We start from the raw sequence: 27,024 nt of genomic DNA, 5'->3' as shown, positions 1-27,024 counted from the left end.
ATGAGCAAGGAAGTGCAGAATTCCCAGTCGTGCCCTCTGGAAAGTGCAACTCAGCATTCCAGAACGATAGAACTCCAGCTCCTCGTCTGTAGCCCTCTGAGTCTCAGAATCAGAACCCTTGGAACCATTTCAACTGAAACAGACCTTCTCTCTCTCAGGTGCTGGGCCTTGGCACCTGAAGGTCCTGCGTCCCAGGAAGAGCGGTGCACAAGCGGCCCTTGTCAGCGGGCCGAGAGACGTGCAGCCCGAGGATGGCTTAATCCTGCCCACATTCGGCACAATGCTGTGTACACACACAGAAGGGCTGTTTAAGAGAAAATGCTGGTGAATTGCTGGGCTTCTCTGCTCCTCTTTTGCCTCTTCACCGCACGGCTCTTGAGCGAGATCCACGGTAAGTCCCGAATGTGCACTGGAATAAAACCTGATCCACCCGCCGCGTGTTCTATATCCTACGCACCTCCCAGGGAGCAAGCTTGGCGTTTTCCCATTCGTGCCACACGTTGGGCAGAAGGGCACCCCAAGCGTCCTACAACTCAAAGCGTGGCAGGCCCTGCCCTCACCCTTGCCATCGAAGGAGGCATAATGCAGAAGGAGAATGGGAAGGCGATTTGGAAGCCTCAGTTCTGCTAGTGGGGAATTCTAGCATCCAGATTCTAACCATTGTCTCCGTGGCTTGTCTTCTGCAGTTGGAAAACTGGAAACAATCCATGCCTCCTCCGGGATCTGTGCCCCAGCGGCAGGGCTGGTTGCCTGATCCTTATCTCAGCCTTGGTTTTGGTCAGGCCACGTCCACTGCCGGACTGTGGGTCCCAAGAGGCTTCGGCTGAGGTGATGTGGATGCCACCTGGAAGGAGGGTTTCCTCTCCTCTGTTCCTTTGCATCCAGTGGCCCCAGGATTCCTTCTGAGCAGCGTTCAGATCGGTTCCACTTTGGAGACCCAAGGAGATGCTAGCATCCCTAGCTGAAAATACTGTGGGCTTATTCAAGTTACATTGGTCTCTGCTCTTAAATACAGCTTAGTAGTTTGGAGCCCACCCATTATATTCCACATTACCCACGGGTGATACTTGTTCTTTTCTGCCCCCTTTTAGCACCCACAGCACGTTCATCAAACTCCAAACCAGCGCCAATGGCTGTGGATTCAGTTACACATCTCTGTACTAAGGGAAGATATTTATGGGGTGGTAAAGATACAATTGTCATCTCTCCCCTAATCTTCACAGATCCGTATAAACTGGAGTGTGTTACCAGGAAGATTCACTGTCACGCAAGGGCAATCTGTCAACAAGATGAGCTGACGTCTGATTTTTATTGCCAGTGCCTGCCAGGCTACAGGGGAGATGGAATTAACTCCTGCCAAGGTGAGTTAATCTTTGTGGGCACCGTTTTTGTCTGTCCATGGGCGAGGAGGAAGGATGGAAGGGATCTGGCGATTAGAACCCTGGATTGCTCTTTCCTTCCTGATCAATGCTGTTACTACAATTCCAACTTGAAAAAGAATATAAGAAAGGGCATCAAATATTAAGTCCTTTGTCAGTGCACAGTGGTTTCATCGGCAGGGTCTGTAGGAACCAATGGCAGTGCTCCTCTGTCCACCACATCCACTCGCATCTGTTCTTGGCCACCTTGGCCTGGTACGTCAAGCGAGACATTCCATAAACCAGCATAGCAAACCCTACCATGGCTAGAATCGCCACTTGCCCTTCTGTCCTACCCTGAAAACTTTCAGACTTGTGCACATGCCTCGTCCAAGGGACCTGCGGATTTGTTGCTGCTGCTGTTAGTCACGAAGTCGTGCCCGACCCATCGCGACCCCATGGACAACGCTTCTCTAGGCCTTCCTGTCCTCCACCATCCCCCGGAGTCCAGCTAAGCTCACGCCGACTGCCCCAGTGACTCCATCCAGCCACCTCATCCTCTGCCGCCCCCTCCTTCTTTTGCCGTCTATTGTTCCCAGCATCAGGCTCTTCTCCAGGGAGTCCTTCTCATTAGGTGGACAAAGTATTTGAGCTTCATCTTCAGGATCTGGCCTTCTAAGGAGCAGTCAGGGTTGATCTCCTCTAGGACTGACCGGTTTGATCGCCTTGCTGTCCAAGGGACTCGCAGGCGTCTCCTCCAGCACCACAATTCAAAGGCCTCAGTTCTTTGGCGCTCAGCCTTCCTTATGGTCCAGCTTTCACAGCTGTACATTTGCTGCTAGCACTGCATATCCCCAGGATCTGGAAGGACCAGAGTTCCAATCTTATTTATTATTTATTAAAAACTTTTGTATGCCGTACTTTATATAAATATCTCAGGTTCATTTAGTTCCTCCTTGGTCTCATTGCATGCTCTTGGCTGAGCAACTTTCTCTCAGCTCCTCGTCTGGCAAATGGGAATATTATTAAGCACTTCCTTCATGAAATTGTTTTTGTAAGGGAACAAGAAAAGGGGAAAGGGGAAAGATGCTCTGTATGCTGAAAAGCAGTGTTTGAGTTATGCATAGTAAGCTCTCCAGAAAGAAAAAGAACCTGAACTGACACTGCTGTTTGCTTTCCAGACCCCGGATTCCACATCACCGCTTCCAACGCATCGGCGTGCAGCGGCTTTGGGGAGCAGGTTTGCCTTCTCAAGGTAACAGAAGAGAAAGTCACCTTCCGTGTCTCCGTGTCTGCTTACGGCAAGCGCCATTCTCACGTGGTGAGATGGTACAAGTACTACTCTGGCCAAAGCCCGCATTTCAACAGGTGTGTTTGTAACCATACGGTCTAGAAAGACGATGCCTTTGGTGAAAGCTAATCTCTCAGCGCCTTGAACTGTGTGTGCATATGCTCCCCTCCCCCATGCCGTGTTTGTGTACTCTCTAGACCTGGAACTCTCAGTGTTTGTGAGAATAAAAGGGAGATGAGGAAATGTCCATTACTGTGGAACACAGGTCCTCAAACTACAGCCCGCGGGCCGGATCTGGCCCACCATGCTGATTTCTCCGGCCCACCTCATTGCTTTGAACTCGCTTGGAAGAAACCATCTCCAAGCGAGTGCAAAAGCTCTGAGCCGGTGCAGGTGTACTCAGTGGGGAGATGGCCGCGATCGCGCCCTTCTTCCCTGCTCGATCGTGCTGGGGGGCAGGGGAGATGGCCGCGATCATGGTTGCGCTTGTGCAGGGAAGGTGGGCGCGATCGCAGTCGTGCTGGGGCGGGGGGCACATGGCCACGATTGTGCCCACCTTCCCTGCATGAGCGCGACTGCACCCATCTCCCCCTCCCCCTCCCCGCCCAGCACGATTGCGGACGTTGTAGCTACGTCCCTTGAATATGGACGTGCTCTTCCCCACCTCATCTCGGGCTACTGCTGTAGCCCAAGCGAGTGGAGCAAACATTTTTATTTGTTTTTATTTTAATCATTTTAATTAATTTTTAATATGCAGTGTGCATAGGGATTTGTTCATATTTTTTTCAAACTATAGTCCGGCCCCACAACAGTCTGAGGGACAGTGGACTGGCCCCCTGTTCAAAAAGTTTGAGGACCCCTGCTGTGGAGGAAGGGCAGATTAACATGTAATTGGCAAGAACTTTATTCTACCCTAGGGATGGGCAAAATGTCGCGGAGGCTGCTGGCAGGCCTCTGGGTGAGCTGCAGTTGGTCCCAGTTGTCTAACAATAACGAGAACGAAGACGCCTCTGTGCCCCAAGGGAAGGCTCAGGAGAAGGCCAGGGCCAGCCGCTCCCTGGATCGCCTGCCTCAGGCGGCAGCCCAGGAGTGGCGCCACCCAGAGGCACCCTGCTGCCTCATCCTTGGCGTGCACCCATGCACCCGCGCCACTGTTTTGAAGCCGTTGCTGGACCCTGGCAGGGTTCTAGGAAAACACAATAGAGGCTCATGTTTTCTTGTTCCCGTTCCAAGCAACCCTGCGGTCTTCTGGGAGAGGGCGGGGCATAATAGAATGGGTGACAGGAGAGCAATCCGTCGTGGCCCGACCGAAGTCTCTCTCTGAACCCTCTCGCGCGGCATCCCCCGGTCACCGGACGGTTTCTCCACAGCTACCGAAGACGAGTGGCACCTGTGCAGAACATGTCCTCCCGCATCGTTGTGGCAGACCACGGCCATGCGCTGACCCTGCTTTCCATTCTGGAGGACGATTTTTACCCGAACCTCTTCTGGGCAGAAGTGAAGTTGCACCTCCCACCCACGCAATCGGCCCCCGTCGAGCCGTATGAGCTGAGCAGCTTCCAGATGTTAAATCCTTCCAAGCTGCGATACTTCTTTGCGTTGCAGAGCGTGCCTGTCGGTAAGACCGCCTCCGATTCACCGGCTCGTTCATGTATCATGACCAGACTCTACGGACTAGACCCGCTCCGGAAAATGAGCCCCCAGAGCGGGACTGGGGAAGCGTCAACCCACGCGTCCTCTTGGGCCTGGCAGCGTTGCCCATTCAGTCCCATAGAGGCCTGGGCTCTCTGGGGACTCCAAGCCCTTCAGAGATTGGGAAGAGGCACCGTCTGCAGGGGGTGTTTCCGTGCCCCTAACGCATCCCTCGGGGCACCGTATGCCCAGGAGGCAGCCTGCTGCAGCCTTTCTGATGCTCCTGACTGCAGTTCTCATCTGCTTCAGCTTGCAGCTCATGGTCCCACGATATCTGGACCGCAGAGAGCCAGTTTGGTTTGCTGGCCCGAGATTTCCACCCCTCACCTAATGCTAATCTTCCAACCTCTTCGTTTTGACTTCCTCGCCACTTTCCCTGTGGCAGAACTTTGAACCAGGCATAGAAAACTGAGTTTAGCTGTGATTGGGCACAAACTTAACTCGTCCCCTACCCTCCCTCAGCAAATTTGACCTTTAGTGTGAAACTGGAATTTGCCTTCTACAGGTAATTTCTCTAGAATCATCCCTTTTTCTCTCTGTGTGTGTTCGTGAGTTTAATATCACAAATTTAGATACTTTAGATATTTAGATATATCTGGGGAACTGCCCTGCTGAGACTGGGGGCACTACTTTGGTTTGTCCTCCTTTTGCTGCTCAAGGGAAAGGCACTCGGCCACCCCTGTGCTAGAAGAACTGCTGGTAAACATACATGTGTTTTTGAGGGTATCAGCAGAAAGTAGCATATGGAGTAATTTCCGCAGGCTGGATTTGTGTGGCCTGCTAGGCCATCAGGGAGAGCTGTGTGTGTTTCCTGGCAGGGCTCACAAGCCATCTCGGGGGGCCACGACATCTTCTAGGGCTCCGGCTTATTTTGCTGGCAACAATCCCATGAAAGCATAATACCCCCCCCCCCCCAGATGAGATCGACAAAAGAGACTGGCTGCTGTTGCCGACTTCCCCTCCATGGTATGTGGCGGGCAGCCAGTCGCCGCCTGCCTGGGGAAGTGGTGCAGCAGGAGAAGGAAGGCAGGGGCTCTGCGGATTAACTTCCTCTGGAATTTGACCCAGAGATGTGAAAGCCGGCCAGCCATAAAGCACAGTTTTGTTCATAAGCAGAAAAGAACAAAGCTGAAGTCTGTGAAGCACAAACTCTGCAAGGTATCATGCGTTATAAAAATGAAATACGTGCTTTACCTATTATTTTTTCTAAATGATGCTTGAAAGCACCTTTGAATGGGTCGGTGTGGGTAGAAATGCTCCAGTATGTTTAGAGGGTTTTTAGTTGGCTCCCCTCCCCTCCCCTCCCCTCCATTATCTTCTCTAATTTTCTTCCATCCTCTTCTCTTCCTTTAGAGATTGGAGAGTTCTTGGAAGGAGATCCCGTGACCATCCGCTTGTCCCGGTACCTGCAGCTTCCTCCTTCCTCCTTTGTCCGATGGATCCAGGAGCCCCGGCCCATGACGTTGCTGGACAGTCACGCAGTGGTACTAGCCAATGACATAGAAGAAATTGAGATCAGAGGATTAACGTATGCTTGCTTGTAAACTGCGAATCCTCAACAAGCGTTCTCTGGCTTCCCGCAGCCTTAACCACCTTTATCCGAGGGAGCGAGCAAGTGCATTGCCTGAGCTCCGGAAGAAAAGGACACAGCGGCTTTCGGTCCAGTTCCGCAAAATCCACACCTTTCTACTCCAATATGTTGCCCTCCAATTGAGTCGGACTGCGATTTGTCACGCTGGCTAAGGATGATGGGAGTTGCATGTTTTGGGGGTAACAAGCTGGGAAGGCTGGAGTAGAAAGCTGCGTGTCTTGCGGGAAGTGGATCAAAAGTTGCTTGGTTAAGGGAAGCCGATTCTACTTGGAGTGTGTGTGTGTGTGTGTGTGTGTGTGAGAACTAGGCCTGGTGTGAAATGGCTTCTTTCCCAAATCCAATTCCTATTTTCAGGTAGAAATAATGTGGAGTGAATGTTTCTGACCCTTTTTTGGGAGGACTTTGGGACTGAGACCTTTTCTGCTGGCAGTCGATGCCGACCTATTTGTTTTTTAACTTCCTTTGCCTTTGGAGTCCACTGGTCCCCTTGTAGGCAGAACGTTCCTTGGATCTTACTGCAACCGTGCTCCCCCTGTTCCAGGACACTTGCAGGGCTGGGCAAATGCCAAGCGGTATCTGCCATGCTGCTGCCGCCACTACCTGCAGCAGCATCGAAAAGGGAGGGAAAGAGCGGCACAAGTAACGTTTCCTTCAGTTCAGGGACTGCCGCAAGCGCGTGGACGCATTCTTTGCTGAGGACATGATTCCTGAAAGTCTCCCTCCAGTTTGGGCCACATCCCCCCTCTCCATACTCCCGTTTCTAGAGGGCAGCTTTCTGCAAGAAAAAGCTTTTGCCTATGTCATCCCATGCTGAGTGAGGTCCATAGCCAGGTCGCATCATCAAAGACGGCCAAGCAGTCAAATCCCAAAATCGCCGAATGATATTTGGAAGGGTCGGAAGCAAGCAGAGGCGCAGGGAGGCCCGCCCCGGAAGCAACCATTAGTCTGTTTCCCAGGAAGGGCCGATCTGTTGAGAGGCACTGCAGACACTATGGGCATTTGAAACGGGGGCTGGAGCCAGAAACTCAGTGCCACCTGGCATGCAGTGGCCCACCAGGATCTGCTGCTGGGGAAGGGCCCCTTGCAGGGGTCCTTCGCCTCACCTGTCCTTCCCTGCCGCAGACAATTTCTAGTCTGTGTCAGTCTCGTGTGTGTTTGTTCCATCCCATTTCTCTGTTCATCCAAGATTTTAAAAAAGCAAAACATGTGTACTTAGATAGCGTTTTGGGACGTATGCTGCCCAGAGATGCATCTCCGTAAGCGTTTTTTTCTAAAATGTATTTTAAGTGCATTTCTGCACACATGTTCCATATTGCAAATTTTGGAGAAATGTGAAATCCAATGGAGAATTGCTTATTTGTCTGGAATGCTAAGCCGGTTTATTTAAAAAGGCAAATCCTGAACAAAAATTTGCAGCCACCGCTGGGTGGGAAGCAGGGTCAGCTCCTCAGTCCCGATTTTTATCTCCCTTCCTGCCAGAACGATGATTTTGAAAACAAAAGCCAGCCTAAAATACAGGTGGCTGGTGCATGGTCTAAGTCAGGTCTTATTCAACTGGCAGCCTTTGCTTAAGCCAAGAAGTTGAGCATGTGCATTTGTAAGAAATTAAGACCATATTATTTCTGCTTTCTCTGCATCATCAGCTGGGTCATTTCTCACCCCTTTCTTCCCTTTCCTTCTCTCAGGAAGACTGACTTCGGCTTTATCCGAGCACTGGTCTATAATTCTAGCCCGGGCGTTCCAGGACGAGTGTTGATTTCTCAGAGGCTGTTCTTAATAAAGAAGGGTACCGGTTCTCTTTGTAACCCTTTTGCTGTTTATGTTTATTATTATTATTACCACCCATGATGGTTTATTGAGGTTCTTCCTTACCTTTCTATGTCCAAGTCTGCATGGATGGTGGACCCATTTAAATGGCCAAGCTTCTGAATGGTTTTCCAAGTGTGCTTGGAGAGCTTCCTGCTTGTCTAATTAGTGATACTCATGGTAAAAAAAAAAACCAACTTGCTGATATTTGCAATATGGAAATAGGCAGGGTGGGTTCTCCTCTTTCTCCGAAGCACGTGACTGACGTGGTGGAGGCGGGCCTGCTTTGGCAGAGGTGAAGGCTAGAGAGACACTCACTGCAGGGAAATCTGGGCGACTGATCCAGGCACAGAGCAGAAACCAGTGCAGCTGAGGTGAAAACAGCTGAGAAAGTCGGTGTCTCTTCCACGGCAAGCAGGCCCGCATTGGTCTTCCGGGCAGCACAAGGCTGCTGGAGAAGGATGACGAACGTGGCCAAGTCAGGTGGTGAGATGCATGTCCTTTGACACTTGCAATGTGTGGGTGAATAATAGACACCAGCAGGTGTTGTTGTTGTTTTTTTTAAAGAACACAAGATAAATGTAGTGCGTGAGTAATTTGCTGAGCAGGAACTTCAGCTTGCATTTCTCACATCTGAAGCCTAACCAGAGGACCTCAACAAAATAATTCCAGTTTGGCCAAAGAAAGGGTTGAGCGGATGGTTTTACTGTAGCTCTGTCTGGGTCTGTTCACTTTTCCGTATTTGTATCCGTTTTCCATCAGATATCAGCAAAAACTGCAGCGGAAGTCGATATGAAAAGAACTGCCGCTGCACTCCAGGATTCGAGGGGAACGGCGTTCACTGCCTGGGTAAATCATTGAGAGCTTGGCTTCTTGCCGCTTGGACCGATTCCGGCATCACTGGGCCTCAGCAGCGATGCTCCGAGTACCGCACCTTCGCCGGCTGCTCGCTTTCTGGCAAACACGTGGATGCGTACACTTCTTGTGATTCCTGAGGGGACCCGTCTCGCTCTGCGAGACGTCAGGGGGCCTCAGGCCAACAACCTGGGGAGCAGGAGAGCTTACGATCCTCACAGAGCCACTGTGGTAGCTGGACCGAGGGCAGCTTTCGCACTGCCTCTCGGGGCTGGAGCAGGCTGAGTGGTGCCCGGGTTGCGTGTCCGCTTGCCTCCCCACAGGCTGCTGGCCACAAACTGCCAATGGGGGCACCTCCGTGCAAGGAACCTGCCCTTGCCCCCACTTCCACTGCTCCCTTTGCTTTCGTCCGGGAATGCCTCACTTCTCTCATTCGTGAAAAGGAGGTTGCTTTCCCCCTGTAGATCTTGGCAGCATGCAGGTTGGCCTGAGACAGCAGCCAAATCCGCAAGGTCTGTTGTGAAACGTCACGTAGCCTCCGCGAGACCAGCAGGCTCGGTGGTTCTGTTTTCATCTTGTGCAGCATTTTTGCAGCTGCCTATCGGGGGAGCAGTGGGCCCTCTAGCCCACTGACAGCTGCCCTTTTTCCTCAGAGTGCCACAACATCTGGGCCTTTCCAACGGGAAAAAGGGAGAGCTGTCAAAAGCTACTGAGCTGCTGCCATTGCCAAAGTTAGCCGAGCCCTCCTGGCCCTGAATCGGGTGCGTAATGGAGGGCTTGTTACGCACTCGCTGTGTTTAGAAAAACTTGGAATCGTGCCGTGACCGTCATTCACTCTCTCTCTGACATTCAGGGGTCAGTATCCTTGCTTTGATAGCTTAAAACAGCCCCTCGCACACAAGGGGAATATCCGCAAACTCATTGAGACTCATCTTTAAAAAGAAGCTCGGACAGAGCAAGACTATGTTGTTGGGACATAGGATTTTTTTAGAAAAAGGATTTCCAGATTTTGGGGGATCTCCACTCAGATCTCAGTCTCTCTCCCCCTGCCCATCACACGCACACACCTGTTACCCAGGCAGGCTGCGTCTCTGGGGTCATAGGAGTGGCCTTGCAGAAGGGGAGACGAGGGTGGTCTGGAGCACAGGGAGCAGTGGGGCGTCCAGGCCCTGCAGGACGCAGCGTATTCTGGCAGCCCTCCAGCCTGCCCTCCTTCCTGTCTGGAGCACCGCACCGACGTGGCCAAAATCTCCCGGCAATGGGCAAGGCCCGTTTTTGCCCTGTGACCTGGAAAGCGGCTGCGTGTGGGAGAAGGCAATCCTGGGACGGGGGAGCAAAGAGCCCTGCCTCCCGGAAGGCTGCGTTTGAGGCCCGGCGGCTCCGGGATGGGCCATGGCTCCGAGGCAGGCCCTTGCTTCGCTTGCGGAAGACCCCGGCTCAGTGCCAGGAGCAGCTGCTCGGAGCCCCTGCCGGGCTGCCCCTGCCCAGAGTAGCCAGCGCTTAGCAGGACGGGCAGGTTGTTCAGGCCGAAGCTGAAGCACCCAACCTCAGGTTTAATTTTCTTTTCCTCCAAGACATAAACGAGTGTGAGAAAGGGATGCCGGTGACCTGCCTGCCGGAGGCAGAGTGTGTCAACACCCACGGATCCTACTTCTGCCGCTGCCCAAAAGGCTTAGAAGGAGACGGCCTCTTCAGCTGCATAGGTAGAGCACCTCTCCCATTGTCCTTCATGACGGGGCGCTTCCTGGTCACCCGGAAGTAGCCCTCGAAACATGCCCCCTCTGAGCGAGCAGAAGCGTTGCAGGAGCAGGGCCGAGGCAGACCCTGGGGCCACCCTTCAGGCTGCACCGGGTGGGCTTGGAATCGGGGCCAACCCCAGCCCCGCCCTCAGTGGGGCTGCAGAAGCAAGGGGAGCTGGGCAGAGGGCCGGGGGGGGGGGGATCCTGCTCCTGAGCCGAGCACGTGCATCAGAGCACCCCTCGGAGCCGCTGCTGAGCCAGGGAAGAGGCTTCCCCTCCTCATGTGTCAGCCAGCCAGGCTGAGAAGCAGCAGGAAGAGGCTTCAGATGGAGAGGGAGAGCCTGCCTCACCCGGCGCAGGCACAGCCCTGCCACTGGAGGCTGCGATCTTGGCGGGGGAGTGAAGCTTCGGCGCGTCTTCTCCCCCCTCCCTCTTGTGCGCAGACGTAGACGAGTGCGCCACGGGCCTGGATGGCTGCGGCCGAGGGGCGACGTGCCTGAACACGCTGGGCTCCTTCTTCTGCATGTGCCGCGATGGATTTGTGGGGGATGGCCTCCGCTGCGAAGGTAACCACGCGGTTCCTTGTCGATCCGCATTCTGCTTTGGGCAGGGACCGGCCGGGCGCCGCCGGGAAGCCCGCGGGCCAAGCATGAAGCCGGGCGCGCGCTCCCCTCTGGCCGCTCCCAGCAAGTGCCCGTTCTCACCAGCCGGCCGCCTCTCACTGCCTGTCACTTAGCTGGCCTCTTCGCTAACGTGGCCAGTAGCCACGGACGCCTCCCTTCCCCTTCCAGACCCCCGCGGTGTACTGCTGCCTCTCAGGACAGCCCGTCCCATTGCTTAATTTTTCGTGAGGAAAGCCGGGTTCTGCCTGTACTGAACCTCCCACGAATCTCTGCCCGCCGGGTGGCCTCCCACCGTCTTCCTTGGGGTGGTTTGTTGGGGGGCAGTGGGTAGATCCAGCAGGTGGGGGTTGGGGGACGCGGGACTGCGAGTCGCGCCACTCGCTGCTTTCCTCCCGACTCTCGCGTGTCCCCCCATCCCTGCAGTCTGCCGGGAAGCGGGCTGAAGACGGCACGCGGCCCTCCGGCATCGGGCTCAGACCCCAGCTGTGAGTGGTCCACGACGGAAGCGCTCCAGGCTTCCCGTGTGGGGAAGTGCCCCACATTCTGGCCCCTCCCCACTGACCTCTCCCGCGCCTCCTCACAATACCCTTGGCAGATGCGATTGCGTGAATGGGGCCAGCGGGGGCGCCTCCGTTCACGGCATCCCCCCCCCTGCTTCTCTCCCCCGGCAGCGAGAAGCACCTGGTCCCCGTGGTCGCCCTGGTCCCTCTGCTCCGCCACCTGCGGCATCCACAGCCAGATGCGGATCCGGCGCTGCACTCACCCGGAGAGTGGCCTGCGCTGCAGGGGCCCTTCCGCAGACCTGCGCTTCTGCCCAAACCTGCCCCCTTGCCCAAGTAAGCCGAGCCCCAGAGGCCGGGGATGCGCCGCCGTCCACGGCGAAGGGCGCCGCTGTGCGGCAAGCGTGCCTTGGTTCTCCCGTCGAGGGCTGGAGGCCAGCTGAGTGCTGGGGAGGGCCTGTCCTTCAAGGCAGCCTGCAGGGTGAGCTGGCTGAGGCACTTCCTCACAGCTCTTAACGTGGCACGAAGAGAGAGAGCGAAGAAAGAACAACATGTTCTGCTGGAAGTGCAGTGAGCTGTCCCAGCCTCGGAAAGCCAGGGCAGTTTATCGAAGGCCATGCCCGGAAGCTGCCTTCTCCAGTCTTTCTGGAGGTGAGGTCTGCCTTTGTGCCAAGAACGGTATTGTTGCCCCTCTGCGCAGCTCTGCTCCTAGGAGAGGTGGGTGGGCGGGCGCCCAGATGTCTCTCGCAGGATCTGTAGTAGCGGGAGGGAGAAACTTTGTAAAATCCTTGGCAGGAAGCAGCGTCTTCCATTCTCAGCCTGGAGAGAGCAACTGACATTCGTTACTTGGATTCATGATTGTATTTTACCTGTAATCACGGCAGACTGCTTGCAAACTCCCTGAAGGCATTCTGTAAATATTTTAATAGAAATGCTCCTGGCTAAACGGGAATTCTGGAGAAGCAGAACTGTAAGTGCGGTGCAGGTCAGAAGAACGAAAAATTAAGAGTAAAGGAAAAGAACTGGGGACATCTTATCCCCTTACCAAGTGGGGATGCGTGATGCTAGTGTTATGCATGGCAAAGCCAGAAGCCTGAGCCGAAGCAAAGTCAGGTAATGGATTCCCCTCTTTCTTCCCTTGCTTTCTTCAGCCGATGGCCGCTGGTCCGAGTGGTCGCCCTGGTCGGCCTGTTCAGCGACATGTTCAGGAGTCAAGAAAAGGATCCGACTGTGCGACAGCCCTGCCCCTGCCAGAGGGGGTCTCCCATGTGAAGGGGAGCAGGACGAGGTGGCCGTGTGTGATGACAGCCAGTGCCCAGGTAGAGACGATCCACCTGTGTCTCCCAGCGGGACATAATCCTCCGCACCTCCATTTGGGCTAACTGGGTGGGCCATCGGGTTCCCCCCCCCAAAAGTAGGATGCACATTAATTACTAAAAGAGTTCAAATATATTAAGTGATATTACAACTAGCAAGACTGCCTCTCATGGCAATGAATTCAGCCAGTCCTCCATAGAACAACTCAAAATTTTGGTAAGTATTATAGGGTATTATGAACCTTTGTCCCTCCGGATCTTTGGTTGTGATTCCCCTCCTCCCGGGCCACTGCTTGTGCTGCTTCGGGCTGATGGGAGCTGGAGGGCAACAGCCTCCCTGCTTCCCCACCCAGTGTTACAGAGGAAATGAAAGTGAGACAGACCTCTGCATTCTCTTGGTCCAGTCGACGGCACGTGGTCTTCCTGGGAGCCTTGGACCCCCTGCCCCTCCTCCTGCGGCCTCGGAGTCGAGAGCCGGTCACGGCAGTGCAGCAGTCCCACCCCGAAGCACGGCGGACGCGGCTGCCATGGCCATGGCTATGAGGAACGCTCCTGCGGATTTCCGGTGAGGGGCGATGGGTGCGTCTGTGTGGCAGGGCAGGTTCCGCCGCGGGCAGAACAGCCAGGTTCTTGCAAATGGAACGGAAGGACCATTCTGCTGAGAGCAAGCTGCAAGGGAGCGTGCCGCTGGATGCAGCCGCGAGCAGAAAACTCCCGCACCAGTGGGAGGAATTTCTGTGACATCGGAAGTGTCCACTCAGCCTCTTTGCTGCTAATACTGTTGAAGGACTATAAATTCGCCCCCTCTTGTGACAAGCATGAACCAGCCATCTACACGGATAGTACCCGGACCAAGCGTTCAAAATTTTATTCCGTCCCTTTTTCTGCCCACACGCAAATGTATCTTTGGGTGCTTTCCACTCAAAAGATGCACGTTTGCCCCATTTGTGAGGCAAGAGCCACATCACAAAATTCCGGGAAGTGCACAGTACGCTGAATAACGGCACTGTGGTCTGCATGCGAGTTCAGAAAATCTGAATTTGGCCAGCCCGCTTAAAACATGAACCTAGTGGAATTCCCTGCATCCCTAAAGTCTTCAATGCCACTGGACATAATACTGGAACATAATTTTGGAGGCCAGGAATCATTGGCCTTGTGAACATGGTGGTGTGAGCGGGTCCCTGAATGGCGGTTTTCCGAGACGTGGGGGGCAGAGCTGGCCATTTGGCAGGAGCAGGTTCTGCACCCCACGGTCTGCCTTGAAGGTGAGGCAGAGCGATGCCACAAGCGTGACGTGGAAGCCAAGAACAGACCCTACCAGAGCTGTGGCTCAGGTATTGGGTGTTCCCAGTGAATTTCCTTCTCCGAAAGAGAAGCAGCTGTTGCGTAGAATTGCCCCTCACCTTCCCTCACTGGGGCCCTGATCCAATTCCTGGTACTGCCTCTCCCACCGCTGCTATTTTAGAAAAAAAAAAAATCACAAATACGAATCGACACTTAACAGGATGTGTAGCTCAGGCTGTATTGCTCTGTTTTAAAATGCATTCCTTTCGCATTTTAAATGTACTGTAGCTGTGATAAAAAATGTTCCTGGACAACTTTTTAGTAACAGAAACAGAGTGAGTGAGAAGAGGCCTCTCGGGACATCTAGTCTGACCCCTGGCTCTACCCGGCTCTTCTCATGTAATTCCCAACATGTGGCTGTCCAACCTTTTCCTCATGCACATGGCAGGCGTGTCATGAGCAGAGGTGGCTGGAGCCGGGGGTCAGACTAGATGGCCCGGGAGACCCCTTCTGACTCACTCTGTTTCTATGTTCCTTGCACTCCCTCACTGATGGGGCCTCCACCACCTCCCATGGAAGCGCATTCCATATCCCAGGGTCCTAACTGTCTGGAAGCGCTTCCTGGCATCCGACCTGAAGCCCAGTTCCTTGAGCTTTGCCCCATCGGACCACATCCTTCCCTGCACCACTGGGGAGATCAGGTCATGACCCTCCCCTGTGTGACACCCCCTCACATGCCTCTAAGTCTCCATAAGTTCCCCTCCCAGTCTCCTCCAGGTTGAAGAGACCCGGCTCCCTCTGTCTCGTCTCGTCTCGTCACGTCTCATATTCCCGGCATCCTCAGCTACCATCCTTGTGACCTTGCGCCGAACCGATTCCAGCCTTGCCGTGCCCCTCTTGTAACGTGGAGCCCAGCACTGGACACAGCACTCCAGTTGTGAGAGTCAGTTTCCCTAGCATGGAAACGAGAGACCTGTGGTCAGAGCTCTGGACCGGGACTGGGAAGATCCAGGATCTGTTCCACTGGCCCCGGCAGGAGAGCAGGATGGGGGAGCCGGAATTGGGGAGGCACTTGGCTGTGACGCTCGGTGACTTTGGGCCAGCCACTGGGGCTCAGCCTAACCTACTTCTCAAGGTTGTTGTGAGGATGAAATAGAAGGAATCCACAGCCCATCAGGGGCTCCTGGCAGGAAAGAAGGTGGGATATAATAAAATAAGCTATAAATGAAATTGTACCATAGAATCCCACCCATGCGTGCCTTTTCTTCTAGAATGTTGCAGAATGCCGGCAGTGTTGCTTTGGACACACTCTTGCCTCATCGCTCAATTTTGGATTACTTCTATATGCAGGAAGCTTTCTGCAAATACCTGGCTCAACCGTCTGAATCTTCAAAACCGGGGAAACTGATCCAGTGAGTCACCGGACCTGGGCCCACACAGCATCCAGAAGACGATCAGTAACCGGCCACCTCGGGTTCTCTGAATTGGAGGGCTGAACTGCAGCTTCTGTAAGTGACTGGCTGCTTATAGGCACAACATTGCGCCCAACACCCTCTGCCTAGCTAGGATCGGGGCCACCTGGCAAATCTAGACTGAATGGTTCTCAGCTGGCCAGAAGCCATAAAATCTCCACCATTGGTGGGTGGTTTGTGGATGTTTTTTTTAAGTGCAGACTGGAAGAAAATCCGTTAGCTGTATAAATTTCGCCAAGAGACGGCTGGCTGGCATTGGACTGTTGGATGTTTCCCTGGAACTGGGCATCCCACAGATCGTAAATGTATAAAACATCGAAGATATGGCCAAAGCACCTGGTTGATCTTAAAAGAAGCAGCTGTGGGAAGCTGGCCAAGGGCTCTGGGTTTGTGACTTGTGTAAGAACCCAAACAAACCACAGCGTTCCCAAATGATGACAAGAATCCCTAGGCCAGGTCCCAAACAGCTTCCCTCCAGGGCGGAGATGGGTCAATGATGCCATTTCACTGGCTTTTATCCTAGATCAAAGTTTTCTTGATTTTGGTGATGCTTCCTTTTGATTTGCTAGGATTGTGCAGGGTGCGCGGTTTCTTTTGTGTTTGCTGTGAGGCAGAGCAGGGGGGAAATGCTCTGCTTCCGAGACTGTTCTGTGCCTGGAGTGGTGCGGTTTCTTATTCCAATCCCGAAAGGCCAATATTCATCCTGTTTCACCATGGCCGTTTTTCTGTGTCAGGGCTCCCGTGTCAGGGCATCACCAGTGCTGACCACAGTACTGAATGCTCCTTCGTATAAAAGCAGCCCTCGCCCATGGAAGGCTAGCATGCCAGGGAGACGAGCCTTCTCCAACCTGAGTCTCTCCGGAGGCTTCTGACTGCCATCTCTGAAAATGAGCCCTGTTGGCTTGAGTGGATGCGAGCTGTAGGTGAAAACACCTGGAGAGGCCCAACTTAGGGGTGGGCGGCCTAGGCAGCGATTCGGATATTACTGTGGATTGTCATTTGTGCAGGAGCATAAAATGAAGTGTGTGTGAGAGAGAGAGGGTTGTTCATTTTCTTTCTCAGGCAAACAACATTTGAAATACGTTTATTGCATTTAAAAAAAAGCTATAAAAATAACACATTTTCCCCAAAGATAATAACAATAAAACCAAACAAATCTTACAATTCATTGCAAAGTTGAACTCAATTTTTGTCCATGTGCCTCTGTTAACGGGGAATCCCAAAAGCTTGGCCGCATCCAAGGTCGTCCTGGCAACTGCGAGGAGAACCCATCACAAAGAAGGGGCAAGAAGGGGTATGTACTGGCCATTTCCAGAGTGAGTTAGGATTTTGAGGCTATGCAAACCGAAGGGGGAGTGAGCAGTCCTCTCCTGGCCCCACAGATGTCTGGCGTTGCACATTTACAGCCTGGATGAACCTTGGGGTCCAGTCCTCTGGAAGGCTATGCATGTCGGCTCCCAATGCCTACACTAAGCATGCAGACATTATTGGGTGGGAGGTTGTGTGAACTCAGGGCTGGAGGGGCCATGCCCTGGAGCCTGTTTCAGGAGGAGGCTGCAGTTCCAGAGCACCGTGATGTGCAAGCTGGTATTCCTGGGCACCTCTGAAAAGATCACCACTCCAGGACTGGAATCTGTGCTTCATCAGCCTATGTGCTGAACATCCCATCAACCTTTCTGTGGGCAAAGTGGCTGGTTGGAGGGGGACAAACTATTGCGGAATGGGTGCCCAAGCCCAAAGAAATCCCCCCTCCCCCCACATTCACCTCAGCGCCTCACCTCTTGGGGTCCTGAACGCGTTGGATTCAACAGTGCCTTGGGCAAACGCGTGGCCCACCACCCAAGCCCTCCCACTGCGGTTTGAGCGTGTCGTTTGCAGCATTTGATCCACAAGGTGGCAAATGTCAGCTGTGTTTCATCCGTGAATAGTCAACCTTGGATGCATCTGGTCATGTCCAAGCCGAATGTACAAGAGTCCAGAAACAGAGGCAAAATATTATCAGGAAACAGCTGTCGTTGCCCAGCCCGCCTGGCCCACTTTCGGCCATTTTGCAAGCACATTTTGTTCCCCACGCACGTTGCTCGCGCCGGGTTTTGAGGGGATCTTGGAAGAGACGCTTTGAGTAGGGGCCCTCCTTGTCCCAGTCAGTGCGGCTTGATCCGTTCCTTTTCCCTCGGGGCCCGATCCACAGAGCCCCTCAAGTGAAAAGATCAAGCCATTGGCAAACGCTTCTCCGAGAACTTGTCTTATGTTCTTGGAGTGGGGAGGGGAAGGAGCAGCCCTGGAAGAAGGGTGAGCACTGGAGCAGGCCGGCCCCTGATGACTCCTCAGATGCTTCTGGGCTTTAGATCCCCATGTGTGAAAAATGGTGGCATTTGCTGGGAGCATTAACAGACACAGAAATCATAAGTAATACTGCTGGGGGAAAGCGTTTTCACGACTGCGGAAGAAGTGCTTGGAAAGTAAGAACATGAAGTCCTTTAACTTGCCGGAGCGATTCGATCACAGCTGTCGCTGCAGGTCTCAACTGCCCCATTGGGGCACAAGCGCCCATGTGCAGAAGGAACCTTTTTACGGAGGTGTAGAGCTGGTTGTGCCCCGAAACATGACTGAGCGGGGGTGTTACTGTGAAAGAAAAACCTGTAGAGTTTCTGCCTGGGCTTGGGAAAGAATGGGGAAGCGGTGGCATTCTGAGCTCAGCCCGGTCCTCGGAGGGGCACCGGCTCCTCTGGACGCAGCTGTGCGTCGGCCACTTGCAAATGGTGCTCTGGAGCACTGAAATGACGTGCGAACCTTTTCCTGGGCCACCCCTCGCGTGAATGCTGCAGCCATGCTCTCTTTATGCTCAAGGGGGATGGGGCTGACCTCTGAAGGCTGCTGGGGGGGACGCGCCCAGGATGGTGCCTTTGGAACACCACTTGATGCGCATGGTGAAGAGGGTGTCGTGAAGACTCGCGCTATCTACCCTCCGGGTCATGCTGAGAATCGTCTCGGCACAAGCCGAAGAGCAGCCTCTTTGGAGCGGCACGGTGGCCCGGAAAGCAGAGGCCAGCCTTCCTCAGAGCCGCCGTGGAAGAGGCAGCGGGGAATTTACCTGTGCGGGTATGATGCTGCAGGGGTAAAGAGAAAGGGCGGGGAATGCTGTGCAGCACAGGGACAGATGTGCGCGCGCGCTGGCATGTGGCAGACCTCGGTGCCTTGTGTGCTCTCTTATGTTTATTGATTCGATTTATTGATGCTCCTGCTGGGATGGGGGAGCACAGGAGAGCTCGCCCTGCGCTGAACCATCGCTGTCTCTGCTGAGAGCCATCTCTGACCTTCTCAAGGATTATTTTCTCGCAGTGATCCTGTCTGTGTTTCTCCCGTCTTCCATGGCTTCCCCACTGACCCTGGGCAGGAGACCTCACGGCTCAGCGGTAGAGTTCACACTCGCACACAGAAGGTTCTGTGTTCTGTTCTTGACGTTCCTTGTCACAAATCCGGTGATAAAGGAGTCTTTGCCTGAGATTCTGCAGAGCGCGGAAGCCTGGAGAGAGGGTAACTTCCTTGCCGTGCCTGCCCCCCAGGAGTTTCCTTTTCTGCTCAGGCTTTTTCAGTTTCTTTAAGTCATGATGCACAATCAAGTTGTTGCAGGTGATGGTCTCTCAGCAGGGAGGGCCCTATTGCAAGGCCTTGAGCAGTCACTTGGTCCAGAGATCTCTGGGAAAGCCAAACTGGCAGCTGCCACAAGCACAACATGGCAGACCTCACTGGGAGCTGGCCGTTGTTTCTCCGCTACTCCCTGGCCTCCTTCCCAGAAGAACAAAACTGTGGCCTCCAGGTGAATTGGCATTTGGTGCTCCTGGGAATGGGGTTTGGGTAATAATCAGGTGCCCCAGCAGCTGTCCAGGTGCCTCCATGCTCACTCCAGGCCTGCTTTTCCACACGCCTTTTCGGCTCAAAAGCGTATCCTTCTGGAGTGAGGTGAGCACGCTTGCAACGGCACCTGAGCTTAGCTGGTGGTATGAATAACCTTTTTCAACGACCCAATGTGGGTCATGGAAAGTAGCGAGGCCATGCTTCTGCATCGGACTGTTAAGCAGAATTAAACATGTTACAGTCTACTGGTAGTGTTCCTTAAAAGAAAAAAAAGGGAAAGATTTACCCTTGCCCAGCAAAGGTTTTGAAACCACAAATGTACAAAGAAGGACAAACATAGAACATCATGCTGGGATGCTGATGCAATGTACAGACTGATCCGCATAAGCAAAAAGAGGACAATCGCAGCAACTTAAGATAGAGCACCCACACCCACCCAAAGGATCATTGCCTTGGTGTTTATGAAAATTTAATCTGTTTGCAGAGAGGTCCTGTTCAAGAACCCAGTGTGAGTGCAAACAGCAATGGGCGAGTTTTGCCTTTTCCTGAATTTCTGTTCACTTCAAAAAGTGAGCGCTTACACAACTGTGCACTCCCAGAAACACAGATATGCACATCTCCCCAAATCTGTATTTTCAGACTTTTGTCAATGAGGGAAATGCACGTTTTCAACTGGGGAAAAAAGTTCTCATTTAAAAAAATCACATTTTTCGCAGTTTGAAAAGATGGCGACACCTGCCTTCTGGAACATCTACAAGGGGAACTGCACTCCAGCAAGGAATTCACAGCCTCGACAAGGTTTAAACGTCACGTTAGCCCATTGCTATCACAACCACAAGTGCTAATACAGGCCTTTTGGGGAGGAGGAGATGCCCCCGAACCTAATGCTCAAAATGCTCCCTTTCAAATTTGCTGCCTGGAAAAGGGGTGGAGAATGTTTGCTTGTTTTCCTGAGCCCGAGCTTTTGGCCCAGCTGATTACGATCGGCCGCACCTCGTTTGGCAGGAAATTGGCCTTCTGCCTGAGACACCACACAGGGCATTCTGGCTGCTAAGGACAGGTGGAATGAGCTGCCGAGTGCCGTTTCCCCATCTCGGCTTGCTTCCGTGTATCTGAAGTCCAATAAACCAGGTCTTCGTTGTGTAGAAACAGTCAAAACTAATGCTGTAATGATGGTTTGATTGAACTTGAGGGTGTGTTAATTCCAGGATATCAACTGCAGGATATCAAGTACGATTTTGAGGGTGCAGTGTGGAGGAAGTACCAAATGGTTCAACCATTACTTTAAAAAAATGTTCAATATACTGGGGTGGAACTAAGCGCTCTACCAGGCCAAATATCAGTGCGGGGTCACAACCCAGAGCTAGAGGTCTGTTGGTGCAAAGAATTTTTTAACAAAGGGTTCCACAGGAAGGCGTTTTGCACACCGTTCGACAAAATACACCCAATGCGGAATACGATCCTCGGCCATCTAAGCCAGTTTTTAAACTGGGGCACTGCTAACTCCTTGACGAGGCTAAAAGCTGGGAAATATTTCTATCTACTGCGATTGTATAAGGTCCCTCCACGCATGTTCAAGATGAGGGCTACGGGTTTTTGAGCCTTCTCTAAGGAATCGATTCCAAAGACCAAAATAATTATTTGGATGTGATCAAATGGGAGTTCCTGGGCTGTGCGGACATTTGAGATTGGGGGAGGCAAGTCTTGGTAGGCCTGGGGAAGAAGACTCCAATTTTTATGCTGCCCTGTTTGCTGGGTGGGGGTGGGGACAGGACGGGAGGAAGAGTCTTACGCATCTATCAACTCTTTATAGACTAAAACTTACACAGAAAATAAACCTTACAAGAACATGGCAAGAAGACGGTATGTACAACGTGGGCAGAGAGCTGCCTCTCCGTGCAAACGTTTCAACTAGCTAATCTGAACGACGCTTGATCATCAAATGCTTTTTCCATCCTACAAAGAATTGTAGAAAACCAACACTTTTTGGCTGTCCTTTAAGGAAAAGTTCTCAGATGGTTTCGTACCAAGCAGCCAGGGGAGGTCATGTACGGGTGGTCCCATTTTCACAGAGGAAATAGCCACCATCTCGGATACGATGGACCACGGCTGATGAAAGAGAAGCAGATGTTCGTAAGGAAACGAAAGGCAGCCCTTTCCTCGTGCTGCAAGTTGGATGCACGTGCGTTCCACCCGCAGCGTGCCAATGGGCATCAACCAGTAGGTTGTGCTGCTGAATACGATTACCGGAAGTTTTGCAAGCTCCCTGGCGTGGTCATGAGCAAGGCTGCCTTTCATGGGCAGAGAGGAATGGGCAAGCTGCTCAGGACTCCACCGCCCGGCTGTCGCTTTCTACTGCACGCTCCGGAGAATACTTTTGGCGGCTACCCAAAGGTTCAAGTCCTACTTGGCTCCCACACCAAATACCTTTCAGGTCCAGTTCATGATTCCCATGCTGGTTCTTCGGCGGCGGCCCCGTCGCTCTCGGCACGCTCAGTTTATTTCTCCCTCTGTGAACTCCTCTTTGATGGATGGCTTGCGGGACTTGCAGTCCGGGAGGTCAAACCCAAAGTCCGCCCACTCGTCGGCCCCGCTGCGGTTCGGGATGGTGATGGTGTGGCGCACCCGGAAGTGCACGGCTTCCATGACGCGTTGTCGCTGCAGCTCGCCCGAGGTGCCGATGGAGATGGTGGAGGCGTTGCTGCTGGAACGGAGAAGCTGCTGGCCGCCGTAGTCGTGCGTCTGCTTCAGTTCCTGGAGGCCTCTCCAGACGATCATCCGGTACTGCTCCGGGATCTTCAGTGCGCCGAGATCCTGCAAAGATGGCAAAGTTAAAAGCCGCATGCGCTGCAGCGGCTGATCCCGGTCCTTCCCAGCTACGAACACGGAATAGTTCTGACACTGAACGGAGGAAGAAGCCGCGAGCTACCGTTAAGCGGGGGAGAAAGATTTACGCTGCTGCGGTGATCCAAATCTGGCACCCAGAACATTCCGCAGGGCAGAGGCGTACTGTTCATGAAGCCCTCTGTACATGTTCAGAGGAACTCAACCCAAGGCGTCTTTTTTTAGAACTGAAATGGGTAGTCTTAGTTTGAATGAGATGTTGGCCTCACAAAAGGTGTTGTTTTCCTTTCTCTAGAATGCAGAACCTTCTTTGAAAATTGGAATGATAAAAACCTGCATAATTAATCTAAACTGCTCAGAGAACTTTGGCTGTAGGGTGGTTTAGAAATTAAAGTAGTAGTAGTAGTAATAATAATAATAATACACTACAGATTTTTCTCCCCCTACACCTTTGCATTCATTACAAAATACTAAGAATATTCAGGTATTGCAAAGTGGAAGAGTATCTTTACGCATTCTAAAAGTGAGGCAGTGAAAGGAAGGATGGACAGACGGACGGATAGAAAGAAATATTCTCTTGCTACTTCATAATCACATTGAGAGAAGCCATGCTGATGGAACTTATATTCGCTCCACGCCGCCTGGTCCCAAATTTCTCCCTATTGGCATGGTTCTGTTCCCCTGATTTCTGAGGGCATTTGTATATATGGAATTAACTACATTACAGACTGCTTTAAGAATAGTATCCTCACCCCAGGGAACTCTGGGACCTGTAGTTCTGTGAAAGAAGAAAGGGCAATTCTCATGGAGAATTCTTGGCACACTCACCAGACTACAGTTCCCATCATTCTGTGAAGGGAAGCCATGGTAGTTAAATTGGAGTAGAATGGCTATTAATTTATAGCTGGTGGCCACCTGTCCTCTTTTACCGAAGGCACCAACCAGTTGCTGGACAAATCCAGAAATCCAATTATAAGAGAACCTAAATGAAGACTGAATCCAGAAATTATTTGTCTTAACAAACATAAGCATCTGTGCATGAACACGCACACCTCTCATCATACAAGGAAAAATATCTGAGGAGAATACGTCCAAACATACTCTGAATGTTCAAAGCATCCTCCGGGATGGAAAGAGACAGATGCTATTGCAGCTGTTGGGTTCTGTGGTTTTTATCTCAGAGTCCAAGTCCAAGGGCTCATTGTAGCCAGCAAGGGCAACCTCTGTTCAAAGAGAACCCATCCATTTTGGAAGCTATCTGGTCAACTGGAATGCAGTCTTAGGAAGTTTTCTCCAACATTTCAGGAAAACTTCCTTGTTCTTTCCACACAGTCGTTCTAGTCCTGTCCTTCACAGCAATAGAGAACTCCCCCCATTTCATCCAGTGGCTCTTGGTTCTTTATTGCTAATCACAGTTGGTTGAGAATATCCCTTTTTCAAAGGTTCTGTTTACAAGTGACATTTGTGCGATCCAGTTCTTCTGATGAGACTGGTTGGTCTCTTCCATTCTTATGCCTAAATACTAACGGTGCACTCCTATGCAAACCTGTTCAGAAGCAATTCTGAATTCCATCACGATTGTTCCCAAGGATGTGGGTAGCAGATTGCAACCAAACTCTTTCCCAAGCTCGGATGAATACATGTAGGATGCTTGGAAGTGTTAAAGGCTGCTCAACCCCTAGAACCAACCCTGTGGCTCCAACCCCCCCTTGTCCCCATCTCTCCTAAAGCATTTCCTCTACATTTTAAGACGGTGCGCCAGGAAAAAACATCAGCTCAGAAAGTGTATTTACCTCCAGGGTTAGGTTCTGCAGGTGGTAAAGTGTCTGTATCCCTTGTGAAGTGAAATAGTCAATGCAGTTTGAACACCCCAACCCTGTTAGAAAACTGCAGAAGAAGAAAACACATATAGAGAATAAAACTGGTGTTACATCCTCAGGAACTCCTATAACACACTTCTGTACCGGTTTGCTGAGAAGCAAGTCCCATCGAGGTCTTCCTGCCAGATGCTGTCGGCTACATCTGGTCAGAGAGTTGTAGCCCAACATCATCTGGAGTTCCACAGCTTCCTTGTGCTGAACACGAGGAGACACAAAAGCAACCCACTCGTACTGTGGCCCCTTGCCAGCGTGGGGCGGAGGCAGGGTGACCATTTTTCCCACTTGATAGGGGACAATCCTCATCTTCAAGGACTCCCTCTATTTGAAGGGCTGCCCAAAATGCGGTTTAAGAACAAGGGTGTGTTGAAGTTCCCATCAACCACCCTGACAGAACACCAACCACGAGGGCATCAGTGCCGTGTCTTTCCCATCAAGGTGTGATGCGTTGCATTTCTATTTAAATTCTAAGCAATTCATTTGAATGCAGCAAATTATTGCTGTATTTGTATCTATCCATGTAAATTACTGGGTGCAAGTTTTATGCTGATATGTGAGGTATCAGAAGCCACCCTTGGAAAAAGTCTTCGTGCACGTTTCTCATCCCTGGTGGAATCACCTTTCTGGGGTACCTGAGTTAGCTCACAGACCTGCATCTACAAGCCATCTCATCACCTCTGAGTTGGAGAAGACAACTCTGTGAAGGAGAAAGCAAGTTTGGTCTTCTCCTTGGATCATGCCAAATGGAACAAGCGCAGCTCCTGAAGCCGAGTCCGCAAACCAGTTGCCACAGAGGTGAGTACAGGGTTAAAACAAGGGGAGAGCGTGCCCGCATCCCCAGATGGAGTCCCTTAGCAATTACCTCCTTACCTGACGAGGCTTGGGTCTGGGTTGTAGGGCGGAGGGGGAGTGCAGTGCGACCCTGAGACCATTGCTTGGGACGAGTGCCCGCCATTCATTTCCCCGTTGGATTGCATGGTGTGGCTGTTCAGCATTCCCGGCCCTGGGTTCAAGAAACAACAGCAAGCAGGCCTGGTGAATTTATAAAGATGCTTTCAGTGCAAGGCTAGCACATTTACTTAGCACAGGAAATATGGCGGGGTATGCATGTGACGCAATCGCAATCTCATTGTTGTCATAGATTTTTCTTTCTTCCCCACTTCCCAGGTTGCTTCATGCGTAACAGAGCATGCATGTCTGTGCACTGGTGGGGTCACAGAGCTGGGAACCACCTCAACCAGAACAAAAAACAAAAAAACCCCGACTACATCCCTGGTTGGTGGACTGAAGCACAGCGGCCATTTTGTGAGAGCACCCACAACCCTTCTCAAGAGGACAAAAAGGTTGGAGAACTTTGAGAAAATTCCAGGTGGGGACTCTGACAAAATGGAGGCCAAGGAGAAGCTTGTCCATTCACAAAATGGCTGCCATGGTGGGTCCAACCAGTTGGAAAACATCCCTCTGGAAGGCAAACTTGGTGGGGCTAAAGGAGAGGTGGCTTGACCAAGGACCTGCCTAAAATGTGAGACCCTTAGAAAAGGAGCAGTATAAACATTTTAATTCCAGGCAGTTCATGCCTTGAACTAAACTCTCCCGTTTCCCACTTGTGCTCCCGTGACTCGGTACCTCAGAGCTGCTTCCTGTTTGGAAAGCCAGCTGCTTGGAAATGCCATTTTCGAATGGCTTGATTCCTTGGGCATTGACCTGTACTTTCTCACAGGATTCCCCCATGTTAATATTTACAAGAAACTACTAAGGGAGGTGGTACGAAGTTTTGCTCTTTGTTGCCTAATATTAAAGAAGCAGGTGGAATCTTCCCTGGACTTAAAACTGGGCCGGAGGAGCTTTTACACCCTGAGTTTGAACCCAAACAAGAGAGTTATTCATCACTAGAACGCCTGACTCAGGAATGGGAAGTTCGCCAGGTCTGCAAAGGGGTGGGCTCTCCATGACAGGTCAAGTCCGTAGTGGGGGAGATATTTCTGGATCTTCAGGTGGTGGTGGTGAGGCGTGTGCTTCCACATTTCCACCGGATGCGCCCGTTGCCACCCTCCCTGAGCTGGTTCGACCAGGGAACAGTTGACTGCCTAGAGTATCTTGCCCTTAGATGACAGGAACGGGGCTCTGCAAATGGCTTCTCCTACAAGGCATCGCGAAGGAGAGCCCGCAAGCCTGCCAGTTGCCCGTTTCTCTTCCAGAAGGAGAGCAGGACCTAAGCATCACAGCACCGTTCTTATTGGTTGTGTTAGCAGCTTTACCCATCGGCCCGAGGTTCGGCCCCGTCCCAGGGCCGTGCTGTGCGGGCTGGCTGACCAGCTGGTTCACGGAGGGCAGTTTGTTGATCCCTCCTGCGTGGAGCTTGTTCATCGGCGATAGGACCGGGCCGTACGAAGAAGGAGTGTGGAGGTGAGCCCTGCATGGGGACAGAACCGACTGTCAGCAGAAACCGAGTCTGCCCAAGGACGCAGGCCAGCACCGCCCGTGACTTGCATCCTTCTTTGTAGACCCTGTTTTTGAACTGTGGTCTGGTCCAAGTCTGGCTTAAAAATAACGAACCTTGAGAAGGGAGGACAATCTCCATGAAACTGTCCGCCGTCTGTACCTGCACAGTGGGCTGAGCAAGCACTCGGGTTCTCTGTCCTCCCCACAAATCTGTTTCTAAATTTGCTCTTCCTGCCTGCCTGCCTATCCATCGTCGAGGATATGTGCATCCTGTGCAAATCGGTGTCCCCTTTCTCTTCCATTTTGGAGCCGTGTAAGTAGCTACCACACCTGGCTCCTTGGCTGATGTTCAGTGCGGATTAAACCGAGGGGCTTTTCTGCAGAAAGGCATGGCCTGCCTCCAGGACTGGCTCCAGGTTTGGAGACATGCTCCTCAGCAAGCGGAAGAACAGAAGGAAAGTCCTCCTGGAAGAGAC

At 52.3% G+C, this 27,024-nt stretch overlaps 2 protein-coding genes across 6 annotated transcripts in view; one reads left to right on the top strand and one right to left on the bottom strand.

The window, feature by feature from the left end:
• Positions 1-217: 217 nt before the first annotated feature.
• Positions 218-16,713, top strand: LOC123031045. 2 transcript variants are annotated; one of them, XM_044445472.1, is made up of 13 exons: positions 218-391; positions 1,224-1,361; positions 2,540-2,726; positions 4,020-4,267; positions 5,695-5,869; positions 7,618-7,718; positions 8,501-8,587; positions 10,168-10,296; positions 10,776-10,898; positions 11,627-11,791; positions 12,607-12,774; positions 13,176-13,336; positions 15,406-16,713. In XM_044445472.1, the coding sequence occupies exons 1-13, from the start codon at positions 319-321 to the stop codon at positions 15,469-15,471; spliced, it is 1,821 nt and encodes a 606-aa protein (XP_044301407.1). In that variant the 5' UTR covers positions 218-318; the 3' UTR covers positions 15,472-16,713. The 2 variants fall into 2 exon arrangements, with proteins under 2 accessions (XP_044301407.1, XP_044301408.1); XM_044445473.1 differs by lacking the exon at positions 11,627-11,791.
• Positions 16,714-21,878: 5,165 nt separating this feature from the next.
• The window catches only part of TP73 (tumor protein p73), a 63,950-nt gene continuing 58,804 nt past the window's right edge, over positions 21,879-27,024 (bottom strand). The window contains exons 10-13 of one of the 4 annotated variants that reach the window (XM_044445379.1): positions 26,365-26,519; positions 24,977-25,109; positions 24,023-24,116; positions 21,879-22,199 (exon numbers count right to left, since the gene is read on the bottom strand). In XM_044445379.1, the coding sequence (XP_044301314.1) occupies positions 21,879-22,199; positions 24,023-24,116; positions 24,977-25,109; positions 26,365-26,519 (703 nt within the window). Of the gene's footprint in view, positions 22,200-24,022; positions 24,117-24,976; positions 25,110-26,334; positions 26,520-27,024 lie in introns of those variants that run through there. The other 3 variants (XM_044445382.1, XM_044445380.1, XM_044445381.1) reach the window with 3 other exon arrangements.

The sequence above is a fragment of the Varanus komodoensis genome, unplaced genomic scaffold, assembly GCF_004798865.1.
Source record: "Varanus komodoensis strain SLA01 unplaced genomic scaffold, ASM479886v1 scaffold48, whole genome shotgun sequence".
NCBI classification, from domain to species: Eukaryota; Metazoa; Chordata; class Lepidosauria; order Squamata; family Varanidae; genus Varanus; species Varanus komodoensis.
The sequence above is the reverse complement of the archived record's forward strand: the minus strand, read 5'-3'. Positions and strand labels throughout refer to the sequence as shown.